At 48.1% G+C, this 24,677-nt stretch overlaps 1 protein-coding gene across 1 annotated transcript in view; it reads left to right on the forward strand.

The window, feature by feature from the left end:
* Window positions 1-24,677, forward strand: part of RAD51D (RAD51 paralog D) — a 278,198-nt gene that overhangs the window by 197,717 nt on the left and 55,804 nt on the right. The window contains exon 6 of the mRNA XM_063953995.1: window positions 13,577-13,695. Coding sequence (XP_063810065.1) covers window positions 13,577-13,695 — 119 coding nt within the window. The remainder of the gene's footprint in view (window positions 1-13,576; window positions 13,696-24,677) is intronic.

Raw genomic sequence — 24,677 nt, forward strand, 5'->3', positions numbered from 1 at the left:
AGATAACGCACCAGCCAATCAGCTCCTAACTGTAATTTATCAAACCCATTATGATTGGCTGGTGATACCTTTCACTTATCACTTCTTTATCACTTCTTCAGACTTAATACATCTGCCCCTTTGTTTGGAAAACATGGGTGAGGCGCTAAGTGTGTTCATCAGGATGTTTCTAACATAAATGTTACCAAGGAAAGTGCTTGCCAACTACTGCTTGACTCTTAAGAGAGTCATTACTGAGGCAGCATCTACAAAAGCTACTTTTCTCTAACGTCCTAGTGGAAGCTGGGGACTCCGTAAGGACCATGGGGAATAGACGGGCTCCGCAGGAGACAGGGCACTTTAAGAAAGAATTTGGATACTGGTGTGCTCTGGCTCCTCCCTCTATGTCCCTCCTCCAGACCTCAGTTTGAATCTGTGCCCGGACGAGCTGGGTGCTACTTAGTGAGCTCTCCTGAGCTTGCTATAAGAAAGTATTTTGTTAGTTTTTTTTATTTTCAGAGATCTGCTGGCAACAGACTCTCTGCAGCGTGGGACTGAGGGGAGAGAAGCAGCCCTACTCACTGAAGATAGGTCCTGCTTCGAAGGCTACTGGACACCATTAGCTCCAGAGGGATCGTACACAGGATCTCACCCTTTGTCGTCCGATCCCGGAGCCGCGCCGCCATCCCCCTCGCAGAGCCGGAAGACAGAAGCCGGTGAAAGAAGCAAGAAGACTTCTAAATCGGCGGCAGAAGACTCCAGTCTTCACTGAGGTAGCGCACAGCACTGCAGTTGTGCGCCATTGCTCCCACGTTAAACCCACATACTCCGTTCACTGTAGGGTGCACGACGCAGGGGGGCGCCCTGGGCAGCAATTAGAGACCTCTTGGCAAAAGTTGGGCATATATACAGTTGGGCACTGTATATATGCATGAGCCCCCGCCATAATTTTACACAAACGCGGGACAGAAGCCCGCCGCTGAGGGGGCGGGGCTTCTTCCTCAGCACTCACCAGCGCCTGTCTCTCCACAGCTCCGCTGAGAGGAAGCTCCCCAGGCTCTCCCCTGCAGAAACACGGTAGAAGAGGGTAAAAAGAGAGGGGGGGCATATAAATTAGGTGCAAAAATATTATATACAGCAGCTACTGGGTTAACACTAAGTTACTGTGTGATTCCTGGGACATATAGCGCTGGGGTGTCTGCTGGCATACTCTCTCTCTGTCTCTCCAAAAGGCCTTGTGGGGGAACTGTCTTCAAAAAGAGCATCCCCTGTGTGTGTGTGGTGTGTCGGTACGCTTGTGTCGACATGTTTGACGAGGAAGGCTATGTGGAAGCAGAGCGGGAGCAAATGAATGTGGGGTCGGCGCCGACACCTGATTGGATGGATATGTGGAAGGTTTTAAATGATAATATTAATTCCTTGCATAAAAGGTTGGATAAAGCTGAAACCTTAGGACAGTCGGGGTCTCAGCCCATGCCTGATCCTATGTCGCAGATGCCGTCAGGGTCTCAGAAGCGCCCACTATCCCAAATTGTTGACACAGATATCGACACGGATTCTGACTCCAGTGTCGATGGCGATGATGCAAAGTTACAGCCTAAATTGACTAAAGCCATCCGTTATATGATTATAGCAATAAAGGATGTGTTTCACATCACAGAGGAAACCCCAGTTCCTGACGAGGGTTCATATGTATGGGGGAAAAAGGCAGGTGGTGACCTTTCCCCCTTCACATGAGCTAAATGAGTTATGTGAAAAGGCTTGGGAATCTCCAGATAAAAAACTGCAGATTTCCAAACGGATGCTTATGGCGTATCCTTTCCCGCCAACGGATAGGTTACGCTGGGAATCCTCCCCTAGGGTGGACAAAGCTCTCACACGCTTATCCAAAAGGGTAGCCCTGCCGTCACAGGATACGGCCACCCTAAAAGATGCTGCGGATAGAAAGCAAGAGGGTACCCTGAAGTCCATTTATATACATTCAGGTACCTTACTAAGGCCGGCAATTGGGTCGGCATGGGTGTGTAGGGGTGTAGCAGCATGGACGGATACCTTATCTGAGGAACTTGATACCTTGGACAAGGATACTATATTAATGACCCTGGGGCATATAAAAGACGCTGTCCTATATATGAGAGATGCTCAAAGAGACATTAGCCTTCTGGGCTCTAGAATAAATGCAATGTCGATTTCTGCCAGAAGGGTCCTGTGGACTCGGCAATGGACAGGCGATGCCGACTCAAAAAGGCACATGGAGGTTTTACCTTACAAGGGTGAGGAGTTGTTTGGGGAAGGTCTCTCGGACCTGGTCTCCACAGCTACTGCTGGAAAGTAAATTTTTTTGCCATATGTTCCCTCACAACCTAAGAAAGCACCGTATTACCAAATGCAGTCCTTTCGATCACAAAAAGGCAAGAAAGTCTGAGGTGCGTCCTTTCTTGCCAGAGGCAGGGGCAGAGGAAAGAAGCTGCACAACACAGCTAGTTCCCAGGAACAGAAGTCCTCCCCGGCTTCCACTAAATGCACCGCATGACGCTGGGGCTCCACAGGCGGAGCTAGGCCCGGTGGGGGCGCGTCTCCGAAATTTCAGCCACAAGTGGGTTCACTCCCAGGTGGATCCCTGGGCGATAGAGATTGTATCTCAGGGATACAAGCTGGAATTCGAAGAGATGCCCCCTCACCGATACCTCAAATCGGCCCTGCCAGCTTCCCCCTTAGAGAGGGAAATAGTGTTAGCTGTAGTTCACAAATTGTATCTTCAGCAGGTGGTGGTCAAGGTTCCCCTCCTTCAACAAGAAAAGGGTTTTTATTCGACCATGTTTGTGGTATCGAAACCGGACGGTTCGGTCAAACCCATATTAAATTTAAAATCCCTGAACATATACCTGAAAAGGTTCAAGTTCAAGATGGAATCGCTCAGAGCGGTCATCGCAAGCCTGGAAGGGGGGGATTTTATGGTGTCTCTGGACATAAAGGATGCATACCTTCATGTCCCCATTTATCCACCTCATCAGGCGTACCTCAGATTTGTGGTACAGGATTGTCATTACCAATTCCAGACGTTGCCGTTTGGTGTCTCCACGGCACCGAGAATATTTACCAAGGTAATGGCGGAAATGATGGTGCTCCTGCGAAAGCAAGGGGTCACAATTATCCCATACTTGGACGATCTCCTCGGAAAGGCGAGGTCCAGAGAGCAGTTGCTGATCAGCGTGGCACGCTCTCGGGAAGTGTTACAACAGCACGGCTGGATTCTAAATATTCCAAAGTCGCAGTTTATTCCTACGATTCGTCTGCCCTTCCTGGGCATGATTCTTGACACAGACCAAAAGAGGGTCTATCTCCAGATGGAGAAGGCTCAAGAGCTCATGACACTGGTCAGAGACCTATTAAAACCAAAACAGGTGTCGGTGCATCACTGCACGCGAGTCCTGGGAAAGATGGTGGCATCATACGAGGCCATTCCCTTCGGCAGGTTCCATGCGAGGACCTTTCAATGGGATCTGTTGGACAAGTGGTCCGGATCACATCTACAGATGCATCGGCTGATCACCCTATCCCCCAGGGCCAGGGTGTCTCTCCTGTGGTGGCTGCAGAGTGCTCACCTTCTAGAGGGCAGCAGATTCGGCATTCAGGACTGGGTCCTGGTGACCACGGATGCAAACCTCCGAGGGTGGGGGGCAGTCACACAGGGAAGAAATTTCCAAGGTCTGTGGTCAAGTCAGGAGACTTGCCTTCACATCAATATCCTGGAACTAAGGGCCATATACAACGCCCTAAGTCAAGCGGAGACCCTGCTTCGCGACCAATCGGTGCTGATTCAGTCAGACAACATCACCGCAGTGGCTCATGTAAACCGCCAAGGCGGCACAAGGAGCAGGGTGGCGATGGCGGAAGCCACCAGAATTCTTCGCTGGGTGGAGAATCACGTAAGAGCTGTCACAACTGAGGGCCTGAGCTGACGGAAGGCAGCCTCAGTTGTAGGGGCTGAGATGTACCGGAACCTGGGAGGTTGTATCAGACCCCTGGACATGTAAGTAACATGAAGAGAAACCGCCCGAAGGCGTGACCACGACAACTTGAGTAAAAGTCAATGATATTTATTTATGACAAACTCCATGCATCACAGTAGCAGTAAAAAGTAACATAAAAATCAGCAGAGAAATAATAATACAGTTCCTGGGTACTACAGGGTGGCAGGGGCCACAGAGCTCTGGTGGTATGAGACAGTTCTTATTATCTGCAAGTTGGAAAGTCCTTACCAGGCTCAACTGTAGCAATGAGGAAAGCCCAGGGTCGTACCAGCTGGTGTTCCAGGGAAAGCTGGACTGCTGTAGATAAAATGCTGCTGTGGGTACTGGTTAGAACCAGACAGGTGTTGGCACGGAGTGGATACTGGCTGGAACCAGTTAAATAATAAATAAAGCTTGAGAGCGATGCAATGTAGATGAAATGTAGAATTTGAGAGCGGAGAAATAATAATACCGGTGGAGAGTGGTAAACTGCAGAAAGGACACCGGCCCTTTAAGAGAAGCTGTACACTGCTGGAAGCTAAGCTGGAAGCAGGTGATGTTGTAGCTGGAAACAGGTGAGTCCAGAATGGATCGGAGAGTCAGGCTACACCGCAGATGGAATGCTGGTGCGGGTCTCTATAGCAGAAGTCTGGAGACAGGAGCTGGAACCTGGAAGACATTCACAGAAGAGAGACAAACTGGAACTAGGTTTGACAACCAAAGCACTGACGCCTTCCTTGCTCAGGCACAACCTATTTATACCTGCAGCAAGGAAGGCATTGGCTAGGCAATTATGCAAATTAATAATACTGACAACGGATTGGTAGGAATGATCAGCTGACAGAATCCAAGATGGCTGCGCCCATGCAGACACTTGGAGGGAAGTTTGGATTGTAATCCATGTGGTCTGGAAAACAGTAATGGCGGCGCTGGCCACCGGAGACAGGAGACGCCAGACTGACAGATGCACATCCAACCACGCGGACACAGCGGAGGCCGCGGCTGATGTAATCGCCACTCTAAATGCAGAAGCTCAGGGACGGCGGCGGAGGCCGCGGGAGACGCCATGCCAGATGTATAAGGCGTTACTGTGACTGCGTCCAGAGAGACAGGAGAGGATGCGGGAATGTGCACATCAGGATAACAGATGGGATCCGGTCCTGGAGCGCTGAGCCAGCCTTAGGAGGCATCTGATAGGTAAGAAATGGCGTCCAGATACCCGGATCGTGACAGCACCCCCCCCTTTAGGAGTGGCCCCAGGACACTTCTTTGGCTTTTGAGGAAACTTGGAATGGAATCTCCGGACCAAGGCAGGAGCATGGACATCAGAAGCATTGGTCCATGAACGTTCCTCAGGGCCATAACCCTTCCAGTCAATAAGATACTGAAGTTGACCGTAACGGTGACGTGAGTCCAGGATCTTGGCTACTTCATACTCAACGCCTCGTTGAGTTTGGACTTTCGGAGTTGGAGGAAGTGAGGAATGAAACCGATTCAAGATTAGCGGTTTCAACAGGGAAACATGGAATGTCCTGGGTATCTTTAAGAAGGGAGGCAACTGGAGTCTGTAAGCAACAGGATTGATGACTTGATCAATTTTAAAAGGACCGATGTAGCGAGGTGCAAACTTCATACTGGGAACTCTTAACCTCAAATTCTTCGTGGATAACCATACCCGATCACCCACCTTGAGAGCAGGAACTGCTCGACGCTTCTTATCCGCAAACTTCTTGTACCTGAACGATGCCTTGAGCAGAGCTGATCGTACGCTCTTCCAGATATTGGCAAACTGATGCAAGGTGATATCCACTGCGGGAACAGAAGTTGCTGGAAGCGGTTGGAACTCAGGGACTTTAGGGTGGAATCCAAAGTTGGTGAAGAATGGTGTTGAAGAAGATGAAGAATGATACTGGTTGTTATGACAGAACTCGGCCCAGGGAAGTAATTGAACCCAGTCATCTTGAGAGGAGGACACATAGATGCGGAGGAAGGACTCCAAGTCCTGATTCACCCTCTCAGTTTGACCATTGGTCTGAGGATGGTAAGCCGTGGAAAACTTTAGCTTGACTTGGAGGGCTTGACATAAACTTCGCCAGAATTTGGCTGTGAATTGAACTCCTCGATCTGAGATAATTTCTTCTGGAAGACCGTGGAGTCGAAAGATCTCTTGTATGAATACTTGAGCCAACTTGGAAGCTGACGGAAGACCGGTGAGAGGAATGAAGTGTGCCATCTTGGTGAACCGGTCAACTACCACCCAGATGGTATTAAACTTGTTGCACATGGGCAAATCTGTAATAAAATCCATCGACAAATGGGTCCATGGTCGACGGGGAACAGATAGTGGAACCAGTTGCCCCGCAGGCGACTGGCGGGATACTTTATGTTGAGCACACTTTGGGCAAGATGCAATAAACTCCAAAACGTCCTTTTTCAGAGTTGGCCACCAATAAGACCTAGAGATAAACTCCAGGGTTTTTTGGATACCTGTATGTCCGGCAAAGCGGGAAGCATGACCCCAATGCATGAGCTTCTTCCTTAGTGTCGGCTTCACAAAACTTTTCCCTGATGGGGGCGTAGAGTCCATCCCTACCGTGGAGAATGCCAACGGATTTATAATAGGATGCTTGTCTGAAGACTCTGACTCATTTTCTTGCTCCCATGAGCGGGAAAGGGCATCGGCCTTGCGATTCTGAGAGCCCGGACAGAACTGGAGTTTAAAGTCGAACCTGGAAAAGAAAAGTGCCCATCTGGCCTGACGAGGGTTGAGACATTGTGCGCCTTTCAGATATAGAAGGTTCTTGTGGTCTGTAAGGATGGTGATTGAATGAGAAGCTCCCTCCAACAGATATCTCCACTCCTCTAGAGCGAGCTTGATGGCTAGCAACTCCTGGTCGCCAATGGCATAGTTGCGCTCCGCTGGGGAGAACTTCCGTGAGAAGAAACTGCAAGGATGTAAATGGCCATCTTTAGCCCTCTGAGATAACACCGCTCCTACTCCAACGGAGGAGTCATCCACCTCTAGGATGAAAGGAGAGTCGATGTCAGGCTGTTTCAGGACAGGCGCAGAGATGAACCTCTGTTTTAAAAGATGAAAAGCTTGCATGGCTTCTTCAGACCACTTGGACGGGTTAGCACCCTTCTTGGTGAAAGCAGTAATAGGCGCCACAATGGTGGAAAAGTCTCGTATAAACTTTCGGTAATAATTGGCGAACCCTAAGAACCTCTGGACCCCTTTGAGGGTTAAGGGTACCGGCCAATTCTGGATTGCTTGTAGTTTCTCAGGATCCATCTCTAGTCCGGAACCGGACACAATGTACCCTAGAAACGGAATGGACTTGACTTCAAAGACGCATTTCTCTAATTTGCAATAGAGATGATTGACACGGAGACGGGACAGAACCTCCTTTACCCAAAAACGATGTTTCTCTAAATTGTTGGCAAAAATGAGGATATCGTCTAGATAGACCACGACATGACGGTATAGAATGTCTCTGAAGACCTCATTGACGAAATGCTGGAAGACAGCTGGAGCATTGCTCAATCCGAAGGGCATGACGAGGTACTCATAATGACCGTCACGGGTGTTAAATGCGGTCTTCCACTCGTCACCCTCACGGATCCGGATGAGATTGTATGCACCTCTCAAGTCCAGCTTTGTAAAGATGGTAGCTCCGCTAACTCTGTCAAAGAGCTCAGTAATCAGGGGTAAAGGATAGCGGTTCTTAATGGTAATGTCGTTCAAACCTCTGTAGTCGATGCACGGCCGCAGACCACCATCTTTCTTTTTTACAAAAAAGAAGCCTGCGCCGGCTGGAGAAGAAGAAGGTCGAATGAACCCCTTTGCTAGGTTCTCTTTAATGTATTCCTCCATAGAATGCGTCTCGGGCAGAGACAACGGATAAGTTCGGCCTCGAGGTGGAACCTTCCCTGGAACGAGATCAATCGGGCAGTCCCATTCTCTATGAGGAGGAAGGATATCAGCAGAAGCTTTACTGAACACATCCGTGAAATCTTGATATGGAGGAGGTGGAACATCAGACGACCTGGGGGAGGAAGAACAGACAGGCAACACTTTAAACAAACATGTCACAGCACAGGAGGGACCCCATGCCAGGATTTGCGTAGTCGTCCAATCAATTGTAGGATTGTGAAGACGGAGCCATGGAAGGCCCAGGACCACAGGATGTGTGGCTCTTGGAATCACTAAAAGTGAAATAAGTTCGGAATGAAGAACTCCCACTCTCAGACGAACTGGTAGAGTCCTTAGAGCAATAACTGTATCAAAAATTTTACTGCCATCCACGGCAGTTAAGGAAAAGGAGGAAGGAAGTCTCTCGGTGGGTAGGGACCACCGTTTAACATAGGCTTCGGTAATAAAGTTCCCAGCTGCTCCGGAATCCAGGAGGGCAATGACGTTCTGATAACGTTGAGCAACTTGAAGCGAGACTGGGAGATTACAATCTTGAGGAGATGGAGAGGAGATCATTACTCCTAGGCGGCCCTCTCCTTGACGAGCTAGGACTTGGAATCCCGGACGTTTGGGACAGGCATTAATGGTGTGAGACGGAGCTGCACAATAAAGACAGAGAGACTCGGAGAGACGTCTTCGGCGCTCAGCAGGAGTTAAACGGGAACGGCCAATTTGCATGGGTTCATTTTTAGTTGGTGACAGTTGGCGAGGAGGAGGAGCAGAAGATTTTGGAGCAGATGATCTTCCACGCTCAGTTGCTCTCTCTCTGAAACGTAAGTCAACTTTTGTACAAAGTGAGATTAGCTCATCTAACTTGGAGGGTAAGTCTCTGGTAGCTAACTCATCTTTAATACGCTCGGATAAACCATGCCAGAATGCAGCATACAGGGCCTCGTCGTTCCATGCCAGTTCAGATGCCAGGATCTGGAACTGTATAAGATATTGTCCTACAGTATGTGATCCCTGGCGTAAACGGAGAATCTCAGACGAAGCTGAAGTTACCCGGCCTGGCTCGTCGAAGATGCGCCTGAATGTTGACACGAATGCAGTGTAAGAAGATAGCAGGGTGTCGGACCTCTCCCATAACGGTGATGCCCAGTCAAGGGCTGAGCCACTGAGAAGTGAGATGATGTAGGCAATTTTTGTACGGTCACTGGGAAAATTGCCAGGTTGTAGCTCAAACTGAATCTCACACTGGTTGAGAAATCCCCTGCAGAATCTTGGAGATCCGTCAAATTTTGCTGGCGTTGGAAGATGAAGACGTGGAGCAGAAATGGGTAAGGTGGGTGGGGTTATAACTGGAGTCACTGTGGTTGACGCACCAGAAGCGCCTGATCCACGGAGAGTTGTCTGAATCCCATCCAGCCGAGTAGAGAGATCCTGGAGACAGCGGATGATGTGGCCCTGTGCAGCCTCCTGATGTTCTAGTCGGGCTGCCAGTTCTTGCATCGGCCTGGCCGCTTGATCCTGGTCTCCGGCTGGATTCATTAGGTCAGTGCTTACTGTCACAACTGAGGGCCTGAGCTGACGGAAGGCAGCCTCAGTTGTAGGGGCTGAGATGTACCGGAACCTGGGAGGTTGTATCAGACCCCTGGACATGTAAGTAACATGAAGAGAAACCGCCCGAAGGCGTGACCACGACAACTTGAGTAAAAGTCAATGATATTTATTTATGACACTCCTTGCATCACAGTAGCAGTAAAAAGTAACATAAAAATCAGCAGAGAAATAATAATACAGTTCCTGGGTACTACAGGGTGGCAGGGGCCACAGAGCTCTGGTGGTATGAGACAGTTCTTATTATCTGCAAGTTGGAAAGTCCTTACCAGGCTCAACTGTAGCAATGAGGAAAGCCCAGGGTCGTACCAGCTGGTGTTCCAGGGAAAGCTGGACTGCTGTAGATAAAATGCTGCTGTGGGTACTGGTTAGAACCAGACAGGTGTTGGCACGGAGTGGATACTGGCTGGAACCAGTTAAATAATAAATAAAGTTTGAGAGCGATGCAATGTAGATGAAATGTAGAATTTGAGAGCGGAGAAATAATAATACCGGTGGAGAGTGGTAAACTGCAGAAAGGACACCGGCCCTTTAAGAGAAGCTGTACACTGCTGGAAGCTAAGCTGGAAGCAGGTGATGTTGTAGCTGGAAACAGGTGAGTCCAGAATGGATCGGAGAGTCAGGCTACACCGCAGATGGAATGCTGGTGCGGGTCTCTATAGCAGAAGTCTGGAGACAGGAGCTGGAACCTGGAAGACATTCACAGAAGAGAGACAAACTGGAACTAGGTTTGACAACCAAAGCACTGACGCCTTCCTTGCTCAGGCACAACCTATTTATACCTGCAGCAAGGAAGGCATTGGCTAGGCAATTATGCAAATTAATAATACTGACAACGGATTGGTAGGAATGATCAGCTGACAGAATCCAAGATGGCTGCGCCCATGCAGACACTTGGAGGGAAGTTTGGATTGTAATCCATGTGGTCTGGAAAACAGTAATGGCGGCGCCGGCCACCGGAGACAGGAGACGCCAGACTGACAGATGCACATCCAACCACGCGGACACAGCGGAGGCCGCGGCTGACGTAATCGCCACTCTAAATGCAGAAGCTCAGGGACGGCGGCGGAGGCCGCGGGAGACGCCATGCCAGATGTATAAGGCGTTACTGTGACTGCGTCCAGAGAGACAGGAGAGGATGCGGGAATGTGCACATCAGGATAACAGATGGGATCCGGTCCTGGAGCGCTGAGCCAGCCTTAGGAGGCATCTGATAGGTAAGAAATGGCGTCCAGATACCCGGATCGTGACAAGAGCACTGTCAGCAGTGTTCATTCCGGGAGTGGACAACTGGGAAGCAGACTTCCTCAGCAGGCACGACCTCCACCCGGGAGAGTGGGGACTTCATCAAGAAGTCTTCACGCAGATTGCAAGGCGGTGGGAACTGCCACAGGTGTACATGATGGCATCCCGCCTCAACAAAAAGCTACAGAGATATTGTGCCAGGTCAAGAGACCCTCAGGCGATAGCTGTAGACGCACTAGTGACACCGTGGGTGTTCCAGTCGGTTTATGTATTTCCTCCTCTTCCTCTCATACCAAAGGTGCTGAGAATCATAAGAAAAAGAGGAGTGAGAACAATACTCATTGTTCCGGATTGGCCAAGAAGGACTTGGTATCCAGATCTGCAAGAAATGCTCACAGAGGACCCATGGCCTGTGCTCTAAGACAGTACTTGTTGCAACAGGGGCCCTGTCTGTTCCAAGACTTACCGCGGCTGCGTTTGACGGCATGGCGGTTGAACGCCGGATCCTAGCAGAAAAAGGCATTCCGGATGAGGTTATTCCTACGCTGATAAAGGCTAGGAAGGACGTGACGGCTAAACATTATCACCGTATATGGCGAAAATATGTCGCTTGGTGTGAGGCCAGGAAAGCCCCTACGGAGGAATTCCAGCTGGGCCGTTTTCTTCACTTCCTACATTCGGGAGTGACTTTGGGCCTGAAATTGGGTTCCATTAAGGTCCAGATTTCGGCCCTATCCATTTTCTTTCAAAAAGAACTGGCTTCTCTTCCTGAAGTCCAGACGTTTGTAAAGGGAGTGCTGCATATTCAACCCCCTTTTGTGCCCCCAGTTTCACCTTGGGATCTTAACGTGGTGTTGAGTTTCCTGAAGTCACACTGGTTTGAGCCACTCAAAACCGTGGAGTTAAAATTTCTCACGTGGAAGGTGGTCATGCTATTAGCCTTGGCTTCAGCTAGGCGTGTGTCAGAATTAGCGGCTTTGTCACATAAAAGCCCCTATCTAGTTTTCCATATGGACAGGGCAGAATTGCGGACCCGTCCACAATTTCTGCCAAAAGTGGTGTCATACTTTCATATGAACCAACCTATTGTGGTGCCTGTGGCTACTCGTGACTTGGAGGATTCCGAGTTACTAGATGTGGTCAGGGCTTTGAAGGTTTATGTAGCCAGAACGGCTAGAGTCAGGAAAACTGAGTCGCTGTTTATCCTGTATGCATCCAACAAGCTGGGTGCTCCTGCTTCAAAGCAAACTATTGCTCGCTGGATCTGTAACACGATTCAGCAGGCTCATTCTGCGGCTGGATTGCCGCTTCCAAAATCAGTAAAAGCCCACTCCACAAGGAAGGTGGGCTCTTCTTGGGCGGCTGCCCGAGGGGTCTCGGCATTACAGCTTTGCCGAGCAGCTACTTGGTCAGGTTCGAACACTTTTGCAAAGTTTTACAAGTTTGATACCCTGGCTGAGGAGGACCTTGTGTTTGCTCATTCGGTGCTGCAGAGTCATCCGCACTCTCCCGCCCGTTTGGGAGCTTTGGTATAATCCCCATGGTCCTTACGGAGTCCCCAGCATCCACTAGGACGTTAGAGAAAATAAGATTTTACTTACCGGTAAATCTATTTCTCGTAGTCCGTAGTGGATGCTGGGCGCCCGTCCCAAGTGCGGACTTTTTCTGCAATACTTGTAAATAGTTATTGCTTAAATAAGGGGGTTATGTTTGGTTGCATCAGGGTTGATCTGATGCTCCGTTGTTGTTCATACTGTTAACTGGGTAAGTTTATCACAAGTTATAGGGTGTGATTGGTGTGACTAGTATGAATCTTGCCCTGGATTCCAAAATCCTTTCCTTGTACTGTCAGCTCTTCCAGGCACAGTTTCTCTAACTGAGGTCTGGAGGAGGGACATAGAGGGAGGAGCCAGAGCACACCAGTATCCAAATTCTTTCTTAAAGTGCCCTGTCTCCTGCGGAGCCCGTCTATTCCCCATGGTCCTTACGGAGTCCCCAGCATCCACTACGGACTACGAGAAATAGATTTACCGGTAAGTAAAATCTTATTTTTAAACTACAAGTTTGTCTTTTTTTAATTAGATTTTAATAAGCATGTTAATGTGTTTTCAAAAAAATAAAATGCATGTCACTCAAAAACCTTACCTGATGCACATAATGGAATCCCGCACACAAATATAAGAATCTGGTATTTTCATCCTTGTCACTGAGGAATTGTTTTTAATTGTTCTCCTAATGCTGACTTAATTACATCTGTGCATGGACCTTTGCTCTTTGCTGCATTCACTAGATATTGAAGGTCATCAGAGCTCAAAATAGTGATACATTGATCATGATAACAAATGCTTATCTGTAGTACTTTTTACACATGGCAAATGGACTTCAAAACATTTGGAAACGGTGTAGTGAATAGAGATACCAAGTTGCTCATATTGTTTAATACCGGGCAACCTTCTGTGAATTCAGAGGGACAGTCATTAGCCAGGACTTTTGTCCCTATCACTGGGATGTGTTCCAGAAAAGCGGTAGGTGCCTTGGAAGTGGCCTAGCCTTTCAGAAGTACTAGGCATGACCATAGTCCCATTTCCAGGTGGCAGTGTCACAATTTCCAAATTGGGACAGCATAGTGTGAATAAGTCAGTATTCTTAAGGGCTGAGTAAGATGTAAGTGTAAATGTTAATGTTGGGAGGTATGTGCTATTTTCAGCATATTTTTCGCAGCTCCATATTGTTTTTTTTTTGCAAAGTCCTGTATAATAGTTTGATGTTTAATGTGGGAAAAGTAATGCTGACATGTGCTGTATTTCAGACACTTGTGGCAGTGAGACGCGTGCTGCTTGCCCAGTACTCCGCCTTCCCCTTAAATGGAGCAGATTTGTATGAAGAGTTAAAGGTTTCTACTGCAATCCTTCCCACTGGCAATAAGAAGTAGGAAGATTCATTAACTTATATAGTAAATACATTGTAAATGTTCACGATCATTGATGTTCTGTGTTCTACAAGGAGTATTATTTCAAATATTGTTTTTTCTCTAACGTCCTAGTGGATGCTGGGGACTCCGTCAGGACCATGGGGAATAGCGGGCTCCGCAGGAGACAGGGCACATCTAAAAAGCTTTTTAGGTCACATGGTGTGTACTGGCTCCTCCCCCCATGACCCTCCTCCAAGCCTCAGTTAGGTTTTTGTGCCCGTCCGAGAAGGGTGCAAACTGGATGGCTCTCTTAAGGAGCTGTTTAGTAAAGTTTTTTTTTAGGTTTCTAATCAGTGATTCCTGCTGGCGACAGGATCACTGCAACGAGGGACTTAGGGGAGAGACTTGCAACTCACCTGCGTGCAGGAGGATTGAAGTTTTAGGCTACTGGACACTGAGCTCCAGAGGGAGTCGGAACACAGGTCAGCCTGGGGTTCGTCCCGGAGCCGCGCCGCCGATCCCCCTTACAGACGCTGAAGAAAGACGGCGGAACGGAGGTCCGGAAACAGGCGGCAGAAGACTTCACAGTCTTCAGAGAGGTAGCGCACAGCACTGCAGCTGTGCGCCATTGTTGCTACACGGCTCACTGACACGGTCACGGAGGGTGCAGGGCGCTGCTGGGGGCGCCCTGGGCAGCAATATAAATACCTATTTGGCAAATAAATACATCACATATAGCCATTAAGGCTATATGTATGTATTTAACCCAGGCCAGTTTTCCTAATAACCGGGAGAAAAGCCCGCCGTGAAAGGGGCGGAGCTTATTCTCCTCAGCACTCCGCGCCATTTTCCTTACCAGCTCCGCTGGTGAGGAAGGCTCCCACTTTCCCCTGCACTACAGAAACAGGGTTAAAGAGAAGGGGGGCATAAATTGGCGATATAATTATATATTAAGAGCCCATATATAGAAACAACACCTTCTAGGGTTGTTATATACATTATGGCGCTTTTGGTGTGTGCTGGCAAACTCTCCCTCTGTCTCCCCAAAGGGCTAGTGGGTCCTGTCCTCTATCAGAGCATTCCCTGTATGTGTGTGCTGTAGGTCGGTACGTGTGTGTCGACATGTATGAGGAAAATGTTGGTGAGGAGACGGAGAAAATTGCCTGTAATGGTGATGTCACTCTCTAGGGAGTCGACACCAGAATGGATGGCTTACTTATGGAATTACGTGATAATGTCAACACGCTGCAAGCCGGTTGACGACATGAGACAGCCGGCGGACAAATTAGTATCGGTCCAGGCGTCTCAGACACCGTCAGGGGCTTGTAAAAACGCCCATTTACCTCAGTCGGTCGACAGACACTGACACGGACACTGACCCCAGTGTCGACGGTGAAGAAACAAACGTATTTTTCCTTTAGGGCCACAAGTTACATGTTAAGGGCAATGAAGGAGGTGTTACGTATTTCTGATACCACAAGTACCACAAATAAGGGTATTTTGTAGGGTGGGAATAAACTACTTGTAGTTTTGCCTGAATCAGATAAATTAAATGAAGTGTGTGATGATACGTGGGATTCCTCCGACAGAAAGTTATGGGCGGTATACCCTTTTTCCCGCCAGTAGTAAGGGCGAGTTGGAAAACACACCTTAGGGTGGACAAGGCGCTCACACGCTTATAAAAAACATGGCGTTACCGTTTCCAGATACGGCCGCCCTCAAGGAGCCAGCTGATAGGAAGCTGGAAAATATCATAACAGTATATACACACATACTGGTGTTATACTACGACCAGCAATCGCCTCAGCCTGGATGTGCAGCACTGAGGGGGCTTGGTCGGATTTCCTGACTGAAAATTTTGATACCCTTGACAGGGACAGGATTTTATTGTCTATAGAGCATTTTAAGGATGCATTTCTATATATGTGTGATGCGCAGAGGCATATTTGCATTCTGGCATCAAGAGTAAATGTGATGTACATATCTGCCAGACGAAGACACGACAGTGGTCAGGTGAGGCAGATTCCAGACGGCATATGGAAGTATTGCCGTATAAAGGGGCGGTCCATTGGACCTGGTGGCCATGGCAACAGCTGAAAAATCCACCTTTTGTTACCCCGAGTCACATATTGGCAGAAAAGGACACAGTCTTTTCAGTCTCAGTCCTTTCGTCCCCATACGGGCAGGCGGGCGAAGGCCAGTCATATCTGCCCAGGGGGAGAGGAAAGGGAAGAAGACTGCAGCAAGCAGCTCATTCCCAGGAACAGAAGCTCCTCACGGCTTCTGCCAAGTCCGCAGCATAACGCTGGGGCCGTACAAGCGGACTCAGGTGCGGTAGGGGGTCATCTCAAGAGTTTCAGCAACACTCGCAAGGGAACTCCGGGATCCTACATGTAATATCCCAGGTGTACATTGGAAATTCGAGACGTCTCCCCCTCACACAATTCACAGGCTGTATTCCCAGCAGGTGATAATCAAAGTACCCTTCTTACAACAAGGAAGGGGGTAGTATTCCACACTATATTGTGGTACTGAAGCCAACCGGCTCGGTGAGATCTGAAATATTTGAACACTTACATACAAGCGTTCAAATCAAGATGGAGTCACTCGGAGCAGTGATAGCGAACCAGGAAGAAGGGGACGATATGATGTCACTGGATATCAGGGACGTTTACCTACAGGTCCAAATTTGCCCTTCTCACCAAGGGTACTTCAGGTTCCTGGTACAGAACTGTCACTATCAGTTCAGACGCTGCCGTTTGGATTGTCCACGGCGCCCCGGGTCTTTACCAAGGTAATGGCCGGAATGAGGATTTTTCTTAAAAGAAACATGGACGCTTTCCTGATAAGGGCAAGGTCCAGAGAACAGTTGGAGGTCGGAGTAGCACTATCTTAAGTAGTTCTACGACAGCACGAGTGGATTCTAAATATTCCAAAATCGCAGCTTTTTCCGACGACACGTCTACTGTTCCTAGGGAAGATTCTGGACACAGTCCAGAAAAACGTGTTTCTCCCAGTGGAGAAAACCAGGGAGTTATCCGAGCTAATCGGGATCCTCCTAAAACCAGGAAAAGTGTCAGTGCATCATTGCACAAGAGTTCTGGTAAAAATGGTGGCTTATTACGAAGCAATTCCATTCGGCAGATTTCCCGCAAGAACTCTTCAGTGGGATCTGCTGGACAAATGGTCCGGATCGCATCCTCAGATGCATCAGCGGATAACCCTATATCCAAGGAAAAGGGTGTCTCTCCTGTGGTGATTACAGAGTGCTCATCTTCTAGAGGGCCGCAGATTCGGCATTCAGGATTGGATGCCGGTGACCACGGAGGCCAGCCTGAGAGGCTGGGGAACAGTCACACAGGGAAAAAATTTCCAGGGAAGTGTGATTAAGTCTGGAGAATTCTCTCCGCATAAATAAGCTTAGAGCAAATTTATAATGCTCTAAACTTAGCTAGACCTCTGCTTCAAGGTCAGCCGGTATTGATCCAGTGGGATAACATCACGGCAGTCGCCCACGTAAACAGAAGGGCGGCACAAGAAGCAGGAGGGCAGTGAAAACTGCAAGGATTTTTCGCTAGGCGGAAAATCATGTGATAGCACTGTCAGCAGTGTTCTTTCCGGGAGTGGACGACTGGGAAGCAGACTTCCTCAGCAGGCATGACCTCCACCCGGGAGAGTGGAAACTTCATAGGGAAGTTTTTCAACATGATTGTGGACCGTTGGCAAAGACCAAAGGTGGACATGAGGGCGTCCCGCCCGAACAAAAAACGGGACAGGTATTCCGCCAGGTCATGAGACCTTCAGGCGATAGCTGTGGATGTTCTGGTAACACCGTGGGTGTACCAGTCTGTGTATGTGTTCCCTCCTCTGTTTCTCATAACCAGGGTATTGAGAATTATAAGACATAGAGGAGTATGAACTATACTAGTGGCTCCGGATTGGCCAAGAGGGACTTGGTACCCGGAACTTCAAGAAATGCTCACAGAGGACTAAGGGCCTGGGGAGCTAAGAAGGGACTTGATTCAGCAAGTACCATGTCTATTCCAAGACTTACCGCGGCTGCGTTTGACGGCATGGCGGTTGAATGCCGGATCCTGAGGGGAAAAGGCATTCCATAAGAGGTCATACCCACCTTGGTCAAAGCCAGGAAGGAGGTGACCGCACAACGTCATCACCACATGTGGTGAAAATATGTTGCGTGGGTGAGGCCAGGAAGGCTCCACGACGGAAATTCAACTAGGTCGATTTCTACACTTCCTGAAAACAGGAGTGTTTTGGACCTCAAATTGGGGTTCATTAACATTTAAATTTCGGCCCTGTAGATTTTCTTCCAGAAAGAATTGACTTCAGTTCCTGAAGTCCAGATTGTAAAGGATGTATTGCATATACAGCTTTTTTTGTGCCCCTAGAGGCACCGTGAGATCTCAACATAGTGTTGGGATTTCTTAAAATCATATTGGTTTGAACCGCTCAAATCTGTGGATTTGAAATATCTCACATGGAAAGTGACCATGCTGTTGACAAATATCTCACATGGGAAGTGACCATGTTGTTAGCCCTGGCCTCGGCCAGGCGATTGTCAGAATGGGCGGCTTTGTCTTACAAAAGCCCATATTAAAATTTTCCATTTGAACAGGACAGAACTGGGACTCGTCTCCAGTTTCTTCATAAAGGGGTGTCAGCGTTTTCACCTGAAACAACCTCTTGTGGTGCCTGCGGCTACTAGGGACTTGGAGGACTCCAAGTTACTAGACGTGGTCAGGGCCCTAAAAATATATATATATATATATAGTTAGGACGGCTGGAGTCAGAAAGTCTGACTTGCTGTTTATACTGTATACACCCAACAAGCTGGGTGCTCATGCTTCTAAGCAGTCTATTGCACGCTGGATTTGTAGTACAATTCAGCTTGCACATTCTGTGGCAGGCCTGCCACAGACGAAATATGTAGATGCCCATTCCACAAGGAAGGTGGGCTCATCCTGGGCGGCTGCCCGAGGGGTCTCGGCATTACAACTTTGCCGAGCAGCTACGTGGTCAGGGGAAAACACGTTTGTAAAATTTTACAAATTTTGATACTCTGGCTAAGGAGGACCTGGAGTTCTCTCATTCGGTGCTGCAGAGTCATCCGCACTCTCCCGCCCGTTTGGGAGCTTTGGTATAATCCCCATGGTCCTGACGGAGTCCCCAGCATCCACTAGGACGTTAGAGAAAATAAGAATTTACTTACCGATAATTCTATTTCTCGTAGTCCGTAGTGGATGCTGGGCGCCCATCCCAAGTGCGGATTGTCTGCAATGCTTGTACATAGTTATTGTTAAAAAAATCGGGTTATTACTATTGTTGTGAGCCATCTTTTCGGAGGCTACTTCGTTTTGTTATCATACTGTTAACTGGGTTCAGATCACAAGTTGTACGGTGTGATTGGTGTGGCTGGTATGAGTCTTACCCGGGATTCAAGATCCTTCCTTATTGTGTACGCTCGTCCGGGCACAGTACCTAACTGAGGCTTGGAGGAGGGTCATGGGGGGAGGAGCCAGTACACACCATGTGACCTAAAAAGCTTTTTAGATGTGCCCTGTCTCCTGCGGAGCCCGCTATTCCCCATGGTCCTGACGGAGTCCCCAGCATCCACTACGGACTACGAGAAATAGAATTATCGGTAAGTAAATTCTTATTATCTGCATCTGTTATATAATGGGCTGTCTCTGATATGTAGAGTGAGAGTTGAATGAGGGCGCATGTCTGCTTCCTGCATGCTTTCCCTCCTGCTCAGAGCTCTCCCACTGGCACCAGGGACACACATTTGTGACCGTTGCGGCACCTCTGGCCTGCATGCCCCCCCAGTCTACTGAGAGACCCCATAGGTCAGATTTTCTGAAGCAGGGTACATACGTTTCCACAAGGAAACATCGGGGTGTAGAGATGGATCTGGATCCAGGCACCAACAGGTTAAAGCTTTAGCTGTCCCAGGATGCATTGGGGCTCTCCTCTCTAACCCCGCCTCCAGGCACTGTGAGCACAGTTTTGAAGTTGGTGCCTGCCTAAACAGGAGGGCTGTGCAGGCAGCCCTGAAAGCTTTTTATTTTTGATTGAAATTTACTTTTTCTCTCTGGGTTGGCAGTGCTATAAGTCAGGGTGACTTCAGCGCTGCTGCTCCATCACCCCCCCCCCCCCCCCCCCCAAACGGCGCTGCTGGTTTGCCCGGGTACTTGCGGCGGGGACGTCCATGGCGATGGGCACAACTGTGGAACGTTTCCTGGGATTGCGTGGCCGCTTCTGGGGGGCAGGTAAGAGGGTCTCCTAGCGTTACCCGCCATTTAAATCTCATTCCGCTGCGGTCTGGGGAGATGGACCGCGACACTGGCGTGGACACTGTCACCGAGCAGGATCCCCTGTAGCCCCTCCCCTGGCTCTGGGCGCCATCTACTGCAGATTTCCCGCCCTAGAGCTGCCTCACTCTCCCACTTCCCTCACAGAGACTCGGGCAGCCATCTTACAGCATAGCAGCAGCAGGTCTCCAGTATTGCTGGGCAATGTCTCTCTGCAAAAACACCTGAACTGTACTGCTTTTTACAAACACTTCAGTATCCTACCTGTCTCATAGGACAGCGTTAGTTTAGAATAGTGTTCCTTGCAGATTATTTGTACGAGTTTTCTGCTATATCCTCCAGTCTCAGTGTTGTGTTGTCATATAAGGGTCCATTGCAGTATTAATGTAAGTAATGTTTGCATTGCCTGTGACTGAGTGCCTTTACCTGCTGTCTGGTTTCACTTTTAGTGTATCTCAGATATCTCTTCCTATTATTCATATATAAGTATATATCTGTGTCACAGTCATATCATACTCTTTACTGTTTACATTACATTTATCGTACTGTGTAAGTCCAGTTTGCTCTCCCTATTCTGTATCATTGGCTGAGGTGCGTTTAGGTTTAGAATAAGAGTAACAGGTTTTATCTATATACATTTATAAGTATATTATATCTTTGTCACATCATACTCTGTACTTTTTACATTGCATTTAACATACTGTATAAGTCCAGTTTGTTTCCATTATCACAATGTCTAACAAAAAGGGCCGCAAACAGACAGAAGCCCCTATCTTAACGTCATGCAGAGTGTGCTCCGCTGGTTTGTTAAATGATGGTCTCTGTACTGTTTGTTATACACCTCCCAGTCAGACCGCTGCTTCTGCCCCTGCTCAGCATTCTCATCATTATCGGGTACCCTGGTAGAACGCCTTGTGCCCCCTAGGGGTCCGTCTGTGGCAGTACCTCCACAAATTGTCCCTATGGTGAATCCGCCGTAGGCTGAAAATTTGTCTAGTCCAGCTTAATCAAACGCTGGTTAGACTGAAAGCTCCCTCTGAACACACATCCTAGAAAATGATAGACAGAATCTTATTGGTTGCTATGGGCTACATCACCACTTTTCAGTTTTAGAAGCTTTAGTAAACATACCCCTTAGTGTATACCTTTTTTTGTTATGGGTATACGTGACTGTATTTTTTATCCTATTACTTACTCTGTTGCAACATGTGTATATACAATTGCTGCTATACCATCTTTTAATTGTGGTTTTTTTTTTTGTACTTCTTTCCCTGAAAGCTACTAAAAAGATTAATTGATTAAAAAACATACCACGCTCAACTTTGATCTTCCACATTAGGGCTAAGAGCACTGGAACAGTGGTAACTTCCTCTATAAAGGGTTACCTGGTCTAAGTCACAATTGCTTCCCAGCTAAATAGAAGCCTAGATTAATACTAGCTGGCTACAATTACTAGAGATCCCAGAGCTACACCCTGATTAAATAAATACACCATGAATGTACTTCATAATAAAATAAAGTAAAAAAAATACATGTAAAAATGTCCATGACTCTCCCAATTTTATTCCCCAGCACCATAAGACTATACCCCATTTGAGGGTATGCGGTTAAATTACCGGCTGTCGGGATCCGATCTTTAGGTCGAACACTATTGAACAATATGCATTAGGTCGACATGGTCACTAGGTCGACATGACAAAAGGTAGACATGCATTTTTCACTTTTTTTTTTTTTACTTTTTCATACTTTACGATCCACGTGGACTACGATTGGGAATGGTAACCTTGCCCGAAGCATGGCGAGCGAACACGGTGCACTAATTAGGATTTCCGGTCACTTTACGAAGAAAACGACTCCAAGAAGAAGAAAAAAATCATGTCTACCTTTTGTCATGTCGACCTTGTTCATGTTGACCTAATGACTGTGTCAACCTAGTCACTGTCAACCAATAGTGGTTGACCGAAGTATGGCCGACCCTATGAATCACACCTGTTATACATACATACATACATACATACATACATACATACATACATACATACATACAGTGGGGCAAAAAAGTATTTGGACAGCCACCGATTGTGCAAGTTGACCCACTTAAAAAGATGAGAGGTCTGTAATTTCCATTATAGGTACACTTCAACTGTGAGAGACAGAATCTGAAAAAAAAACCTAGGAAATCACATTGTATGATTTTTAAACAATTTATTTGTATATTCTTGCGGAAAATAAATATTTGGACAATCAAAAAGTTTGACTCAATACTTTGTAATATAACCTTGGTTGGCAATTACAGAGGTCAAACGTTTCCTGTAGTTCTTGACCAGGTTTGCACACACTGTAACAGGTATTTCTCTGACGTCCTAGTGGATGCTGGGAACTCCGTAAGGACCATGGGGAATAGACAGGCTCCGCAGGAGACTGGGCACTCTAAAAGAAAGATTAGGTACTATCTGGTGTCCACTGGCTCCTCCCTCTATGCCCCTCCTCCAGACCTCAGTTAGAATCAGTGCCCGGCCTGAGCTGGGTGCTCCTAGTGGGCTCTCCTGAGCTTGCTAGAAAGAAAGTATTTGTTAGGTTTTTTATTTTCAGTGAGATCTGCTAACAACAGACTCACTGCTACGTGGGGACTGAGGGGAGAGAAGCAAACCTACCTGCTTGCAGCTAGCTTGTGCTTCTTAGGCTACTGGACACCATTAGCTCCAGAGGGTTCGAACACAGGGCCTGACCTCGATCGTCCGTTCCCGAAGCCGCGCCGATGTCCCCCTTGCAGAGCCAGAAGACAGAAGAGAAGCGATGAAATCGGCGGCAGAAGACTCCTGTCTTCATTAAGGTAGCGCACAGCACCGCAGCTGTGCGCCATTGCTCCCACAGCACACCACACACTCCGGTCACTGTAGGGTGCAGGGTGCTGGGGGGGGGGGGGGGGGGCGCCCTGGGCAGCAATAAAAATACCTGTGACTGTATATGTGTAAAACCCCCGCCATTTTTAGTCAGAAACAGGACAGAAGCCCGCCGCTGAGGGGGCGGGGCCTTCTTCCTCAGCACACCAGCGCCATTTTCTCTTCACAGCTCCGCTGGAAGGAAGCTCCCCAGGCTCTCCCCTGCAGTATCCTGGTACACAAAGGGTGAAAAGAGAGGGGGGGGGGGGCACATAAATTTAGGCGCAAAAATTGTATATACAGCAGCTACTGGGTAAACACTGAGTTGTAGTGTAATCCCTGGGTTATATAGCGCTGGGGTGTGTGCTGGCATACTCTGTCTCTCCAAAGGGCCTTGTGGGGGAACTGTCCTCAAATAGAGCATCCCTTGTGTGTGTGGTGTGTCTGTACGCGTGTGTCGACATGTCTGAGGTAAAAGGCTCCTCTAAGGAGGTGATAGAGCGGATATGTGTGTGAGAGGGTGTCTCCGTCGACAACGCCGACACCTGTTTGGATATGTGTAAGTGCTAAGGTGAATTTATTGCACAAATGGTTAGGGAACAGACAGGAAATCAACCCATGTCTGTCCCTATGTCACAGAGACCTTCAGAGTCTCACAATGCTCACTATCCAAAATAACAAACACTGGTATCGACACGGAGTTTAACTCCACTGTCGACTACGATAATGCAAAGTTACAGCCAAGATGGCTAGAAGGTATTCAATATATGATTATTGAAATAAAAGATGATTTGCATATCACTGATGACTCATCTGTCCCTGACACGAGAGTACACATGTTTAAGGGGAAGAATGCTGAGGTAAATTTCCCTCCTCTCATGAGGAAAAAGAGCGGGAATCTCCAGACAAGAGACGGCAGCTTCCCACAAGAGAATTCTCAGGCTGTATCCTTTCCCCACTAGGGCCAGGATGTGTTGAGAATCTTCCCCTAGGGTGTCCTGTTTGCACAGACGGTAGCACTTGCTATTCTCAGGGATCCTGCAGATAGCGTGCACATTCTAGTATACTACCCAGACCCCAGACCGGCGATTGTGTCGGCATGGGTTTTTAGCGCTGTGGCAGCGTGGACAGGTACCTTATCAGCAGAGATTGAGACCCTAGTAAATATATTAAAGATGCTGTCTCAAGTGATAGATATATAGTTATAACGCATGCCCAAAGAGACATGAGTATACTGGGTCCTAGAGTCAAAGCTATGTCGATCTCTGCTTGACGTGTCCTGTAGAATATGCATTGGACAGATGATGCCGACGTAAGAGGCATATGGAAGGCTGAGGATTGTGTGAGTTCTCGGGCCTGGTCTCCACAGCTATAGCTGGTAATTCTGCTAGTTTGCCTTATATTCCTGCACAGCCTAAGAAAGCACGACATTATTAAATGCAGCCTTTCGAATAAAGAAACAAAGTCTGAGGTGCGTCCTTTCTTGTCAGAGCCGGGATCAACACAGCTAGTTCCCAGGAACAGAAGTCCTCCCCGGCCCCTACAAAAATCCACCTTTGCCGCTGGGGCTCCACAGGCGGAGCTAGGCCCGGTGGGGACACGCCTTCGTAAGTTCAGCCACAAGTGGGTTCACTCCCTGTTAGGTCCCTGAGCAATAGATATTGTGTTTCAGGGATACAAGCTGGACTGTGAGAAGATGCCCCTCACCGACGGCCCTGCGGGCTTCTCCCCAAGAGAGGGAGCCAGTGTTAACTGCAATTCACAAATTGTATCTTTAACAGGTGG

This window comes from Pseudophryne corroboree, chromosome 2, assembly GCF_028390025.1.
Source record: "Pseudophryne corroboree isolate aPseCor3 chromosome 2, aPseCor3.hap2, whole genome shotgun sequence".
NCBI classification, from domain to species: domain Eukaryota; kingdom Metazoa; phylum Chordata; class Amphibia; order Anura; family Myobatrachidae; genus Pseudophryne; species Pseudophryne corroboree.